This window comes from Lepisma saccharinum, chromosome 1 (genome assembly GCF_977018435.1).
Source record: "Lepisma saccharinum chromosome 1, izLepSacc3.1, whole genome shotgun sequence".
In the NCBI taxonomy this organism is placed as follows: Eukaryota; Metazoa; Arthropoda; class Insecta; order Zygentoma; family Lepismatidae; genus Lepisma; species Lepisma saccharinum.
This window is the reverse complement of record NC_139229.1, coordinates 14,512,795-14,529,259: the sequence shown is the minus strand read 5'-3', so window position 1 is coordinate 14,529,259 and position 16,465 is coordinate 14,512,795. Positions and strand designations below refer to the sequence as shown.

Sequence of the window (16,465 nt, the reverse complement as noted above, 5' to 3'; positions counted from 1 at the left end):
AAATCCGGGCACGAAAGTAGATATTTTCCGGTGAACGAGGTTGCATCACTGCATAAATCGACAAAACACACTCGGAACGCCCCCTAAATCAGTACCCTATCACGGCCATAATGTGTTACAGATTCTAAACAACAAGTAACAGTAAGTACTCGTAAATAGATGAAATAGACATTATCTTAGTTAGAAATGCATTATTTCACCTTAAGAAATGTTCCGCATTCGAAAATAACACGTTAGCAATGTAAAGAAGTCCGAAATATATGATTCGTAGGTGTTTCCTTCATACGATAATAGTACCAAAGAAACTACATTCGGTAAGTCATTTCTCCTGTAAATTTGAAGAAATCCATTTTCCAGATATGGGAAATTTACCAATATAATTAATAATATATGCAGGAAAAACGTGCAGGGCGGAAAATCATCGTTTCAGGTTTTTAGAACACTTTATTCCTTCCTAGAGTATCTATAAAACAACAGATAGGCCTACATCAGTTACACAAGCACTACTTGCTCTGCCTTTCTGTATAATGTAATTGTAGTAAGATAAGCAGTGAATTTGTGAAAATAAAACTATTTTATTCCTTGGTAATTCATGATTTCATGTGCAAAGGCGTGTTATTCTGTATAGCCCTCCCCTTATTCCATATTTAGATTTTCTAGTCTGAGTATATTGAATATGCTGTGTTACTTGAAATTATCTCTCTGTATTTCCTTTTGAATTTATCATATTTGATTAAGAGTAAGAAAAAGTAATTGCTGCCTAACACTTATCACAAGTGGTTTGTGATTAACTTCCAACGATAATTCTTTGTATAATTTCGCCATATGAGAACCAGAGGAACTTAACTCCAAAAATGTGGTTTTTGGTTTTATTTCTTTTGTCCTCTCAGAAGCTCTATTCGGACTCAGGTCGACTATCTCCACTTGTAATCCTTAAGGTGGAATCACGTATCCCTAATTTACTGACTCTTTTTAAGAGACAGACATATTCCTAAGAATACATAGCGGTAACAGTTCCGTATGGGCACAACACTTCTCACTCATTTATTTCGGCATTTTTAACATTCGTACTTAACGCATTCTCCATTGCGAAAGATTCTTTAAGGTTGCATTTTGCTTTTTTCATGGAAAAAACTTCAATTTTTCACATTAACATTAATTATTGTTCTTCCTTTTCTCGCTTCCGTAACACACAATATGGCGGGCTCCGCTTGAGTCACTTTGTGCTTCATCAGTGGGTATGCAGTGTTTCCAACCTTCTTCACTGAAAAATACCTACTTTCGTGTTAGTCACGTGTGCAAATTGTTCATTATGAACGTATTTTTTTATAAAAATTTAACTATGCTTGCCTAACCTAACCTTTCCGGAAATGGTTCGTGGGGCTATCCGTGAATGGTTTGTGCAGCTACCTGTGCATTTAATTGCTTGCACAGGTAGCCCCACAAACCATTCACTGATAGCCCCATGAACCATTTCTGATAAGGTTAAGTTGGGTTAGGTTAGGTAAGCATAGTTAAAATTTTGTTCATAAAACAATGCAGCTTTTAAAAAAAATCACCTTTACTTCTTGCAAAACAATGACGTGGTTGGAAACACTGACAGGGGGTTACGACATCAAACGTACACAGCATCCGGTTCACGTAGAGCAAGCAAATAAAAGGAACGGCAATTGTGCATTGGTGAGATATTTCTCGTCAAAAATACATGAGTACCCAGTCAAAAATATTCCACGATGAAAGAAAATACCTCCACGAACTTTGAAAATGCTACAGAAACTCATTTCCATAAGTAGTTTCTTCTGTAAAAATGAAGAAATGCATTGTGCCCATACGGAACTGTTACCATTGCTTCCCCCCTCCTGTAAATTTGATAAATTGGAGTTACGTCCCTTTGATTCTCACACTAACATGGAATGACATGGACTTTTTGAAAATTAGATTGTGATACGTTTTCTTTCTGTGTGTAAGAAAAAAACAAAAATTCTTTTGATTTAACTCGTTTCATGTATTGTTATTTTACAGGAATACAAGCGATGGAGTTTAACCCAGATGTGCTACCTGACCTTCTGCCGCTGTATTACAAGAGACTTTTTCCATATGGACCATATTACAGATGGCTGAGTTATGGCAATTGTAAGTGCTTATTGTAATCAAAAATTATTTTTCCTTTCCTGTAACTCCTCGCAAACTTTTTGTTTCTTTGAATATTTTTCTAAATGCAATGTGCCTTTTTTTCTATTTATAAATAAAGTATGGGTATTCAATTAGAAGCTGGTATGTTGTAATGAGAATGTATATTTTTCTTCACAGTGAATCCGAACTATTTCCAGCATCGTGAATTTTCCTTCACTTTGGCAGATGATGTGTATATCCGATATCAATCTTTTGCCAACCAAGAAGAAATGGAAAAGGAAATCCAAAAAAGGTGTCCTTTCAAGATAGATATTGGAGCTATATATTCCTTCAGGTAGGCTAATTGAAATAATGTGATATTTCATTTCAGTTCCGATTTTAACATATAGAACTAAACTCTGGGCCAAAGCCTGTTGAGCAGCCTCTATTTGGGAGACGTATGGTTAGCGAGTTTTATCGCTACTGCTTTTGAGCTTTCGAAACTAGTATGATAGTTTTGCTTTCAAGAAGCTCCAATTCTTCCCTCTGAAATTTTCTAGGCCCCACCCGGGACCAAAGTCAAGGCTGCTTGCTCTGAAGGCATGATTGGAGCATTTCTTTTCAAAGTTCTACACCCAATACTTGTTTCCAAGTGGACAAGTAAAACTTCCTCCTAACACTGTTTATATATATTCTACTTTATTTTTTGTTTCATTGGGTATTTGAACTATTAACACCAATGGTGTATTCTGACAGTTTGACCTGGTTTACCACAATAATTCTTATTTATTGAATATATGTATTCTATATTAATTAGATATAATATAAATAAAATGCCGAAGCAGGCATGCAAGTAAAGCAAACCGAAGTCTGATAACTTCAAATGTTCAAAATATATATATATATTATATGAAAAAAGTTGGTTTACCAGCAGTAAATCAGGTAACATGGGAGAATACACCACTGATTCACACCTAGTTTTAAAGAAGGAAGTTGGTAATTATATACTATCGATATATCCAGTCTTTGTTGAAGAAATATTACTAGATTTAGTATGTAAAAATGCAGCTTTTGATAAATATTACATGTTTTCTCGTACGACAATTATTAGGAAGTAGTTGCAATTGAGCTGCTAGATCATGGTACTTTCAAAAGCTTTGGAATATAAAAGAAACATTATTTCTTGAATTTGAACACTTTAACTTTGAACCATACCAATCTTAGTAAGCAAGCTTTGGAATATAAAAGAAACATTATTTCTTGAATTTGAACACTTTAACTTTGAACCATACCAATCTTAGTAAGCATCCTTCAGTTTATTTCCACTTGTTTTATCTCTTACAGTTATTGATTACTTTCAGTTTTAAATGTGTAAGAAATTTGTCAGATTATAGATATTGTAATCAGCTTTTATTCCAAAGATCGGTTAATGCGGGATGATTTTCACAATGCAAATTAAATTCATGCCACAAACATGGTTGATATTTCTTCTTACACACAATGATTCTTTTTTATTTTTGTGACTCATTGTCACCATTCATACGCTGTTGATTGGCATTCAATAAATTTCATAACAGCCAAATTATATCGAAGTATACAACCATTTTTGCCCATAGTCATGGTTCATTAGATGTCATGTTGATATTCTTGTGTAAGAAGAATGCAAGCGTTAACTTTCATCAAGATTTATTTCCCAGGCCGAAAGATCATCGGACAGTACCTGTGTTCAATCCCCAGGAGAAGGAGTTAGTGTTTGATATAGATATGACGGACTATGATGATGTGAGAACATGCTGTAGTGGAGCCGAAGTGTGTCAGAAGTGTTGGAGGTTTCTGGTGCTAGCAGTAAAAATATTGGACACTGCACTTAGAGGTACAGAATTGCTTTTTAGTTTTATGAAAACTTGTAATGTAATGTAGAGGTCATTCTGTATTGACTGTAATATTAACTATGACGACACTCGGACTATGCACTCCCAATTATAGTCCGGCATTCGTCCTAAGTCTTCACAGGACGGAGACAAAAGGTGTAAGTGTTTGTTTAATATGTGCCTTGGGAGAATTTGTATCATCCTAGTAGTGTTGCAAAATCTCGAAAGATGGCAGACCTGCTTAGTCAGCAATTAACTCTGATACGGGTGTTTCTCGCTAGATGGCATTAAACATTTGGGACATTTGTTTTCCATTTCTTAAAAGTATCTAAATTGTCATATGAAGCAAGGTGGAAATGTGTTGTTCTACAATGATATGTCATTGTTAAATTCCATGGCATTATTTGTTCTTAAATAAATTTTGCAATGATAGCATCCCTAACAGTTGCCAAGTTGGCTAAATGCAATGCGTGCTTCGGGACATTTGGTACAACGTGAGTTGCGGGGGGAAAGAACGGTTCGAGAAAGAAGAATGGAGATGAAAGGATGCACATCGGGTTGAGTGGCGTGCATATTGCCAAAATTTGCACACATCCAACAGTGTATGGTTGAATTACAGGTGCTCAGCTTGACAGATACCAGTTGCAGTAGGTACAGGAGATGATAAACTTGCGAGGTAGGTGGGAATCACCTGTTGTAAGAAGAAAGGTGGACCAATGATTGCATCATCCATGCTGGTATGCTCGCACATGAGGTAAGATATTGTTTCTTTTCACTAAGAAGAAATTCGTGAACGTCACGTTATGGAATACATTTTAAGTACATAACTTTGTGCAAAACTATAAGTGTACGTACTCTCATGCCTTTTACCATATCGTACAATTGCGATCATGTTGGCATCATCGCCTATTTTGTATGCTATTTTGAAAAAAACTTGGTTTTCGAACCATGTCAGCCATCGATCGATGTGTTAAAATCACAAGTATCTCAAACGAAGTTTATTTCAGGGAGAATCTATCGTGATTTCTATGTGTATAGTAAATGTAAATATGTCCACGGTCTGGTAAATGCACATACACTTAATCTCCATTCATTCAATGCTTACGTTCCTTGAGCAAAGACACAAAAGTTATAGTGTTGCTTTGAACTTATCATTTTCAAATATAAGTGATGGGTAATTTTTATGCTGCAAGCAAGCATTGTGAATTTACAAAGCATGTATCAATATACCATGTAAAACATCATCCACCCTTGTGGGTGATAGCTAGACGTCAGATTTTAGGTTTTTAACCTTTTTTTTCCCCTTTACAGGTATGTAAGAAATAATAAGTTATGTCAGTGTTTCGCTGCAAAAAAGGAAACGACTGATGAATTTTTATGCTTGTTAGAACCTATTTTAGGTTTATGCACTTAGGGTTTTAAATTTTTCACAGGATTTTTGTAATACAGAGGTAGCCTATTTGCTTTGTTTAGTCACGAAAAAAATCAATGACGAACGTGTTTGAAATGTACTCTCTGTCGGTTTCCCTTCCTCCAAATCCATGGTGATTTTTCAAAGCTCTAAACAAAGCAAAATGTCTGGTGCCACTGATACCTGTACAGCCCAAAGTGCAAACTTCTGATATGTGTGGTCTTGCTCACTTCCACGTCACTTTGGTGCTTTGTGGCATTCACTTCTTGCAAACTAACATTTCAACATTGAAGTTTGCACCGCTGACTATGTTTATGTTGAAAGATTATTTTCAACATCTACGATGATCCTCGCAGACGAAATTGCGGAGTTTGACTGTGGATAGATAACATGAAAAAAGACTGTTGCCTAACTATACAGCGAGGAGTGGATTTTAATAGCAAATTTCCAATGGTAACTTCTGCCATCGCCGTAGGGTTAGGCAGCACACATACCATTATGCGTATTTCAGGATATAGGTGTCCCATTTTCATTGCTGGTGACTATACATAATCATCATTTTTCAGGAATTTTGAACTATTTTAACTTTTTTTGAACCTACTTCAGGAATTTTTGATCCTAACTTAGGATTTTTAGAACCTATTTTTGGATTTTTAGAACCTATTTTAGGTATCTAAAAGCACACTTTTTAGAACCTAAAAATCCTAGGTCGAGTGATAACGATCGGCTTTTCATATAATTCCAAGTGTGATAAACTGTGTAGACGTAACGCGAGTTTTCATGTAAACGTACACTGTTGTATGTAACTATTGGTAGATCAAGTAAGGATCAAGTCATGATGTAATTGGTGTATTAGTTTTATCAAGCTAATTTCTACCAAGATTTATTTCTATTGTAAAAAAGCTGTGCAGGAAATTTAATTGTTGCCTATCTGTGAATACACGTTATGTGGCACCATAAGCTAGTATGCTTTAGGTATGATTGATGTTCAGTCATGGCCATTGACAGTGTATGATTATAGTAAATATATGGAACTCATGCCGAGTAAGCTGAATGCACACAAATTGCTGTAGAATCAGAATCATTGTTACAGATACTACTCAGGTGAATAAGAGTTAGATGTATAAGTGTGCATATTACATTCAAATACACCATCTGACATTAAATTTGAAGTGTTCAATTTTGGCAATTCTAATTTAAAGGTTGTAGGAAAGAAATAAACTAAAACAGTATTTGAAACTAACATTGAATGGTTGAGCTTTCCATGAGTTGCAAGATACAGGGTATGTCCTGTTAATGTCTCCTCATTGATAAATTACATACTGTTCTCACAGATACAAGTATATTTGACATAACAAGGAATCTAATACATTATATTTTTCTTTACCTCTCCTCATTGATAAATTACATACTGTTCTCACAGATACAAGTATATTTGACATAACAAGGAATCTAATACATTATATTTTTCTTTCATTTTTGACAGATTCCCAGTAATCTGTTCGTATGATATGCATAATTGAATATATACAGTATATTGTGCAATCATGTTTGTGTATAACTCATGTACTAATGATGTCTTCTCTTTCAGTGGGGAAATCTCTCATGAGTATACTGGGCTTTGTTGCCATTTGTTTTAGTCAACTGAATGTTGACACTGTTGCATAACCTTCAAGGGGAAGTGCGTGTCTGGTCAATATTGTCAAGAATATATATCCTGTTTGAGGGTCACACTTTGTCTTACACAATGGGGTATTAAGTAATAAGAGTGGGCTTCCATCCATACAATCTTCTTAGCATCGGTGCATGCCTGATTGCATATACCTAGTCATATCATAAATTCGTTACAAAGTTAATAGTGAACTACAGGCACAGTGAGCAAGCTAATGTATTAATATTTGGATGTTACAATGGTACAGGTCTTGCCAACACAGAGCACCAGTCATGGTTTAAAATGGCCACCTCTGGCCTTTACACAGGCCCGAAGTCTCTGAGGGTAAGTCTGCCACTGCCTTCACAAGAGAACACTCGAGACTCGCAAGGTTTGGATGTATCTTCCCTCGGACCACAACCTGTAGTACAATGGGCTGAGGATGGGGCCGCTGGAGGGCTAATCAGCCGGAGCATGGAAATCAGGCACACTCCTCTGAAGTCACTCCTAAGTGGTCTTTTCCTTGTTGGACGGTGCTAAGTCCTGCTGGAAGCTCCACGGCTCATTGTTGAACGTGGTGTGGATCAACGATTTCACAAGTGTATATTAAGAATTAAAAATTAAATTGGGTGGCGTTTAGGGTTCGAACCAACGTTTCGTTATTTAAGGCATGGATGTTCATTCATGTAATAGAAATTTAAATGTACCATTAGAATTAAGACACGGTATTATTCACCGTGTCTATGGTCCAAAAGTTCGGCCGATGGAAAAGGACGATCAAGTTCCTTATACATCGGTCTTCATTTACTAGCCAAAATTACCATGACAATTAGGAATCAGAAATCGGAAATCAAGAATCAGAAATCAGAACACTGAACACGGAAACATGTTATGACATAATTTAATACATTACTGTTGAAATACTTACAACGTCGCTCGCCTACACAAGCACCATTAAGAACAACACACTATCGCAGACCCGCGATGCACCGGGTCAAAACAAGTTAGCAGCGCAGACCGCTGATGGTCGGCGTTGCACGTAAACACTATATTCGAGCACCATTGCCTAACCAGTTAAAGTTTAAGTTTGAAATCTCAAAGCTATGAATCTAGACTTGGTCAAGAGAAGAGAAAACAATTCCTCTCTGACCTACAAAGGTGCTGAATCGAGAGTCTCGATCTGAAAGTTTTAACTGTTAATCTGGCACTGTGTCTCTAAAACTGTGAATATCGAACTGCCTCTGCTAAGTCCTTACTTCGTCTTTTTCTTTCCTTCCCGGAAGAATTGTCCTTCACTCTATTGGCCGTCGAACTTTTAGCTCCGCCCACCCGTGGTCACTTCTGCATGTAAGGGCCAAAATCTTTACACTGAGGGGTGATATTCGCGTAGCACAAAAACACAATAGCACCTTGTTTGAGAGCTGATCTCGAGAAAGAAAAGTATCTTGTTCTAATTAATTTTTATTGCTCACAACTGGGACACTTCGTTAAAGTTATGCCTTGGCTGCCAAAATCCCACTGAAGCGAAGAGATACGAAGAGAAATGTTCTGGCAGGGTTGTAGTTCAAGATTCTGTACTATTTACTCTTGTCACTGAGCTGTCACTGAGCCAGACGGGCCGGCGGTGATCGTGGAAGTTATGCGTCTCGTCGAGACCGCCATGTGTAGAGCAATTGTCTCGATTCTGAGCCTGGCCACCTGCAAACAGAACAGAGGATCTTTGTTTCTGACGAGGGGCAAAGTCTTCATTGGGTTTTTAAATTTTAAAATGCCCGAAGTTCCGCGATAGGCTCCATCTGGGCTTGAATTTATGTTGACGTGAGCCGAATTTGGACGGGACAGATATGGGAGTTTATTGCGAGACACACTGGTTCCTTCACCTTGGAGTAGGGGCGGTGATATATGCGGGGCTTCATGGGAAAGAATGCTGGTTTCTTGAGACAGCCGTCTTTTCTCAGAGAGCAGGAAAATGAAATCTTGGGGGAATGCTTAGAAAGACCGATGTTAATGACAGTTCGTACATCAGGTAATTGGTACATTGGTTATAAGTGGCTCCAATACTGTCGCTTGGTACACTTTTGCAGATGTTTTCACACCATGTTCACAGAAGTGGAACTCAGTTGTGCCATCGTTCGAAACCCCCCACCAAACTATGATGACCTCTGAGGATCCATGGCATGTTTACATGAGCTTCCTGGGATGTCGAGGCATAAACATGGTTGTTTTGATGATTGTAAGACTCTTCAATCGTGAAGATTTTTTCCTCCTGTGGCCACCATTTGTGTAATACTGAAGGAGTCTTTTTGTTTTCTGCTCCCTCTGGACCTTAAGCTGTGGAGTGAGGAAGTGACCAGTCCTTTTGCCGATAATCTTGCTCACTTCGGAGCACACGCGACATCGACATTTTCGAAATGTTCAGCTCTCGAGCCATCACTGCTTATTTCCTCACAGGATTTCATCGAATCCGTGCCGCCACTGGCTTTCATGACCTTCTGGCTTCTCACGCTGCGAGGTCTACCTTTCCTGGGGCGGTCCTCAATTGTCCCTGTGTCACAGAATCTGTTGATGGTCTGATGCACGAACATCCTGCTGATATTCAGCTTTTTCAGGGTGTTGAAAATGTCCAGTGGTGATTTGCCAACTTTGTGCAGTGCGATTACTGCCACACAGTTCTCGTATACACCCCACTCCATTTGACTCGCAGTGAAATTCACCTTTCCGCTACCACAACCAAACACACAATGGAACTGGTTGTTGTTTGATCCAACATTGCGGAGTTACGTGGCCAAACAGTGTTGCCATCCCTGTCTAAACTTTGTAACATAATTTATGATATGACTAGGTACAACTAGGGGCAATGGATTTGTTGAAATTTTACTATAAATTCTAATACCTGCATTTAGTATTCCTTTATTGTCCAGTGAAAGTTAAATAATTATTACTTTATATTTTTGGTGACAGAGTGTTCAGTTAATCCCACATCAGTTTTAAATTAACGTAATAAGTATGCGCTTGTTTTTAAGTGAAATTTTGGTAGTTGTGATCCTTTGGGTTTTGTTCAGTCTGTAGTAGCTGTTAGCGTTCCAAGTGTTACAGAGTCATACGGGTTACTGGGTTGGATGTTGAAAGTGAGCGGGTGCAGCAGAGGAATATCAATTTGTAAAAGTTGGGACATTTTATTCTCTCGCCAATTTGGACTGCTTATAGTTTAGTCTTGAACCCGTTGCCTGTAGATTTCGAGACTTTTTGAGTTTTCGTAGCACAGGCCCGTTACGTAACCTTCACAAGATGTGGAGACTGAATGAGAAACTAGTTAGCAAGACTCTGTCCCTTCAGGTGAATGCAGTGATGGTACGTTTAACAAAGGTGGTGGTGATGATTGTCCTCTCCACCATGGTTAACTTATGTTGGTGGTAATTAAAGCAACACCCATTGGAGTGTAAGGCATGACCCTTCCACGTAGAACACCCAAATGTCTACCTCACTTCCACGTAGTACACCCTGAAATGCATTTTGCGAAATAACTAGGCTCCGGGGTCTGGAACTATGGCCAGTATAATAATCTGTGGGGCTGTATGTGTGTTTTGTTTTTGTATGTGCTGAGTGTCCCTTTACAGCCTCTGCTTTTTACCCAGGAAACAATATTTGTCTTCAGACACATTTGATTTATGATAAGGGGCTGGGTCACATGTAATGTGGTTGGTGCAAAATAGCCTAAGGGCTCACGCACCCAGAGTTTTCAATTCAGTCCGTGTTTTTTATGTGCTCAAGGTAAAATTATTCAATTTTGATGTGAAATGAGACTTCGTAAATTTAATTACATTCATATGATGAGAAATTCTACCGAGTATAGACAACTTCAGAAGCAACAAAAAATATGTTTACCTAAAAATTGCTCCCTACTAACAATTTACCTCTTTCCTTTCTGCAAGAATGAATGTAGCAACGTAAAATTTAGGTGCGTAATTACAAAATAAAGCAACTGGTTATTAATGGATCATGTATTTGCTTTTCCAGAGGACTTTGGCTTCCAACATCTGCTGTGGGTATTTTCCGGAAGAAGAGGTGTCCATTGTTGGGTGTGTGATGAAGAGGCTCGGAGTTTAGATGGCATGGCTCGTAGCGCAGTTGCAGAGTACCTCCAGATTGTTCAAGGGGGCGAGAACCAAGCAAAGAAAGTCAGTCTTCATGGAGACAAAATACACCCGTCTATTCGGTTTGTACACCTTGTTGGGTTGCCTACTTTTCGAGTGTGTACAGTCGAACCCTGATTTTACGTTTTTCAGGGAACCAAGCTGAAAAAAAACTTAAAATGCAGAAAAATGTAAAAATTGAGAAAAAATTTATAGCATTTTGCTATGTTGGGACCATAAAGACAATGTATTATGGAGGAAAATGTAAGATATAGGTTCCTCTGTATTAGTTTTTGAAATGTATAATAGTTATTGTTAGTAGCAATTTACGGTTATGAATTCTAATTGTATTGCTACATGACAAGAACAATAGTAGTAGTAGTAGTTACAGCATTTCCACTGACCACTTGAAATCCTACGTACACTATGAAAATCAGTTGTTTTGTGTACTTGCATTATTATACTGGAAAGCAGTACAATTTCTTATCTCTAAAATGCTGTTTCCTTCTTTCTTGTGTCGCTGTGACAAGATTGATACATGAGCCAATTGAAAAGTCCTGTTTGCATCCCAGCACCTTTCATCGTGTACCTGGAAATTCTGGTGTCACGCAACAGTATATAACCTTACGATTTGGAACACACAGATGTACTATGTAGAAATTTCAGCAAGAATTGCAGGCTCGACCAAAAGTTGAACCTGGGTCTCTGACGTACCATGCCATTGATCTATCAACTGAGCTACTGGGTGAAAAATGGATTTCGCCTAAATTTGTCGCAGTTGCTGTTCTACCTGTGTGAGATTATCTTGCCAGTTCTATCATGCAATAGGATCAGTTTTGTTGGAAACACTGTTGGCATCGACAGTGCCTAGTTCCTTCCAGCGTAGAGATGTACTTTTTGAAATTATATTCATGAAAGGCAACAGATCCTGTTGAATTGTTAATGAAACTATAATAATTTCCGTAACTTTTCTTCCAATGAAAATAAACATTCTGGATGTACTACATAATTGTAACTTAATTTTTTTGTCTTTGTGGCTGAATTTTGGATTATTGTTTTTAAATGATAATTTAGTTTGCAAAATATCAGCTGCCATGTTTATTTACAGCTTAATGATAATTACAATATTTACGGTTTAACATGGTTAGTTTTTTGTATATTATTCTACACAAAATTTTTGCTTTTTTTGCCTATAAAAATCATCCAATTTATATCAATCCACTTAGGTAGTAATGAAATCTGAATGGCATTTATATTAATTAATAATAATGTAGAAAGCTACACTCTTATTAAATTATGGTTTCTCTTTAGCCGTGCCATAAATATCATCAAGAATCATTTTGAAGTGATGTGTCTGCAAGAACAGGATATTCTGGGAACAGCAGAAGAAATGCAGAAGGTTCTGAAGTTGATTCCGGATGATTCTATCAGACAAACGGTACAAGTGGAAATGAAACAGTGCAACACATCGAAAGACCGATGGCAAGTTTTGGAGAAGCAAGTCTCGAATATAAAAAATGAGGTAAGTCAACCTAATTCACTGGTTGCAGTGAACTCAACTGTTTTTTTTTATTTTTTATTTCTGTTCCATTTTGATGATGGGCATAAGTTTTTTATTGTCACTTGCAATTGTTATTCAATGAAATGAACTCATCCAGAAAAATCTACAGCAGTAAAATCTATAGTAGATTTATATGGTATAATTGCAATGAATTATCACTATTTTGATAGCTTGCAACTGTTATAATGTTGAAGCCTAGGTATGGGTGTCAGTTCAACCCTAGCCAAATTTTCTAGTTGTTACACCAAAATATGGTCATCTAATCCAACACATGTTTTTAAACCTTTACTGTGCAATATTGCCTTGCAATAGCAAGTTGGTATTTTGGCACTCATTAGGGGAAGGTCTGATTATGTAGTGCATGCAACTTGGCTTGCATATCATCTGTCCCTTTCACAGTACACAATTTCAAAAATCCACTATTTTCTGGTAATTTTTCAATTATTTTTTTTGTATCTTCAGTCACATGTAACGTGAGCCATGAGCTAGATATGGAGGCAGCCTAATGTGTCTCCCTTGAGCCAACATCAGGGTTACTAGAAAACATAATACATACTATGTTCCTGGGTTGATTACAGTTGTAACTTCAGGCACACAAAATATGCATGTTTTGGCATGTAAGACTTTTTAAGGCACATGTCGGATTTTTTATTTGCTAATGTATACAAGCTGAGGGTATTTTGATACGATGTGTGTGTTCTTTGGGTTGAGATTCGTTGGATGTGTGAGCATTGCAGGGCTGTGATCAATAATTCCTAAGTTATCGAGTCCTGAAGTTAGCTCAGAGGCTCATTTCTCAGATTTGAGTCTGTTGAGCACCACCTTCTTCCACAGGCTGAAGCTCTAGAACCATTTCTCAGGGGAACCTAATATTTGGAATACAAGTCTTCCGGACATGATTGATCCATCATGCCAAATATCATCCAAATCTTAAACTATGATTTGGAGCCCTGTAATACGATAAAATGAAAAAAGAAGATATGAGAGAAGCAGACAGTGAGACTAAATATCGAGAAGACAATTCAGTTAATCTATCTCACTAATCAATCATTTTGATAAATGCCCTCAGTGAAATATGAAGTCCTGATTGGCACATCATTTTATGCATATACCTGTCAGAATTCAAATTAATGTTATAGCACAATAGGAAGCTACGCATATCTGTTGAAAAGGAATACCTGCTTACATATGCTGAGGAATAACGTTTATGTTCAAACAATTATAAGCATTTTTATGCAAATTATATTGATAAAAAACAAGAAAAAACAAAAGTTACAACAGCATCAAATTATGCATTCATTAACAAGACCATTTATAACATATAAATGTAATTTAAATAGAGAAAATATTTCTTTGTTATTCCCTTTTGAGATAGAGTATATATTAGCATGCATCAGTTCTAAATCTGAGTATACTCAATATGTCAATTTCTTCAACCAGGTTTACAAGATGGCTTCCATTCTTCAATTTGTAAAACTCCACATATGGTTAATTCACATCCAAAATGCAGAAGATATTTCTCTCACTTTATAGCCCAGTCAATAAAGGTTTCATGTCGGGAATAATTCCGTAAAAGCTGAATTTTGGTCACTACTAGTAGTGCAAAAAATCCCCTCCTCGCGGTGCTTCCCCCCCAGCACCCCCTCCCCCCCAAACATCAATTTTGCAGACTCTCAGTTATTGACCCATATCTCCGTAACCAATGGTTGTAGGCAGGTAATCTTTTTTTAGTCTTAATCCTCATTCGATGGGCAACAAAAAAGATTCTGTTTAATATTTCGATAATGTTGGTGATTTTGCCGTAATTTAAAAAATAATCTTCAAAAAGTGAATTTTTTCTAGTACTTTCTGAAGTTTTTGCCTTGTAACTTTTGAACAAATTAAATGACAAAAAATTGTTTCGAATAAAAGTTGTAACCTAATTTATAAGCTTTAAAACGATATCAGTTTTAATATATTTTAATGAAAGATGCGCCATAAAATGTGTCTCCAAATGGAGGACAGCACCAATAAAGTGCATCTTTATCACAGACCGGCGGTTAAGTCTGGAATCATTGACTTTTTGATAAAAGCATGAGACTTGGTGGAATCAATTCATATACCACTTAAGACATGTTCAGTCGAGTAGCCAATCACCATCTGCGTGCTGATGGCCGCCATCTTGAAATGAGTACGCCATATTGGATATTTTTGATTTGATATATCTTGGGAAGAGTAGCACCTGTAAACTTACATAATATAGCAATAAATCTATTTTTGAAAAATAAAAATAGTGGTCTTGTAGAAAAACTCACTATAATACTTTATGTAAATAACTCAGAGTTAAAAGTCTTAATAATTCTCGATCCATACAATAGTATTGTATATTTGGTAACATTACGAAATGTTTGTTAGAAAACTTTAGATGAACTGAACCCTTAAGGTACTATTATTTGTATTTATAAATTTACCTCAAATAACATTTTTAAGAGAAATTCAATTTATGTACAACCCAATTTGATTTCTGAAAGTAGAAGTAATTGAAATTCTATTAAATTGATTAATAAATTGATTCTATTAAATTAAATTAAAAGAAGGGGAGAACGCGAGCAAAGTAGTCCACACTGACGCAAACAGCTGGTAACTGCAGTCCCTTTTGCACATCCACGCAACCCCGTTTCCTCGCAAAATTTCATTGTTCGAGCCCCTCTTTGGCAAAGACTTATTTTCGTTCGCTTGCTCCAGAGATTCCCGGTTGTGCTTGGTTGTAATGGTCTTGAGCGTGAAAAACCCACTGCAGATTTAAAAAATTTTGATGTATAAAGAGAGGATTATTTCATGAAGGCTCTTTCTCCAGATGAACAATGTGAAGTTCTCTCTCAATTTAAGTTGTTACGCTGAGAGTTTTGGGCTCATTTAGTTCCTTGCATGCACTAGTATTCCAAATTGAGATATCTTGAGTCACGTTCTGTGTTGCAATTGACAAGTTATACATGCTTATGCAGTTTGAAGAGTACATATGTTGTAGTCTGATGGGCATGTGCTGTTTTCCTCACATGTGAAGCTTTACTAAATGAATCCCTTGTACGTACCAAATAAGAAGAAATTTTGGTTTGCTCCAGAGTTTATATCTAGACTCCTCCAGTAAGAACACCACCATGCATTTTAAGGCAGTCATTTCAAGGTGGAGCCTCCCAACATGATGACTCTCTTATCGTCTTCATATAGTTGTGGCTAGCAGGGAACCACTGAATCCAGTTCGATATTTTGAATACATATTATGTACGGTACGTATATTCAATATCAATATGCAAAAGTTGGAACTGTAGTGTTTTCAGAAGATTTACCTTTTTTTGAGTGACGTCAAACCCATGTCACATCATTAAGACTTATTTAGTCATTAAGAAACAAAAACAGCAGTGCTGTTACGTCACGTGAATGGGTTGAAGTTTGGGTATCCACTCATTGCTATCGACTCATCTAGTTCATAACATGTCAGCAACAGGTGGTTTCTTTACTTGCAAGTTCTTAATTCATCAGATCTTGAAGGCTGAAAGGTGCTCAGCTTAAGTAACTCACTCACTTTCTAGCATTTCTAAACCCGAAGGTTTATGGCTGCAGCAATACAAGCCTTCCATCTGTCCCTATCCTGAGCAAAATCAATCCAATCTTTTCCATCCGGACTGATTTCCTTTAGGTTCATCTCAACGTTATCCCTCCATTTTCGTCTTCCTACAGGTCTCTTAC

The 16,465-nt window shown here is 37.0% G+C and overlaps 1 protein-coding gene across 3 annotated transcripts in view; it reads left to right on the top strand.

Annotated features, from left to right (window-relative positions):
- Prim1 (DNA primase small subunit) overlaps window positions 1–16,465 on the top strand; it is a 33,157-nt gene that overhangs the window by 3,095 nt on the left and 13,597 nt on the right. For all 3 annotated transcript variants that reach the window (XM_083118763.1, XM_083118937.1, XM_083118850.1), the window contains exons 2-6: window positions 2,023–2,133; window positions 2,311–2,467; window positions 3,810–3,985; window positions 11,063–11,261; window positions 12,490–12,700. In XM_083118763.1, coding sequence (XP_082974889.1) covers window positions 2,034–2,133; window positions 2,311–2,467; window positions 3,810–3,985; window positions 11,063–11,261; window positions 12,490–12,700 — 843 coding nt within the window. In that variant the 5' untranslated portion in view covers window positions 2,023–2,033. The remainder of the gene's footprint in view (window positions 1–2,022; window positions 2,134–2,310; window positions 2,468–3,809; window positions 3,986–11,062; window positions 11,262–12,489; window positions 12,701–16,465) is intronic.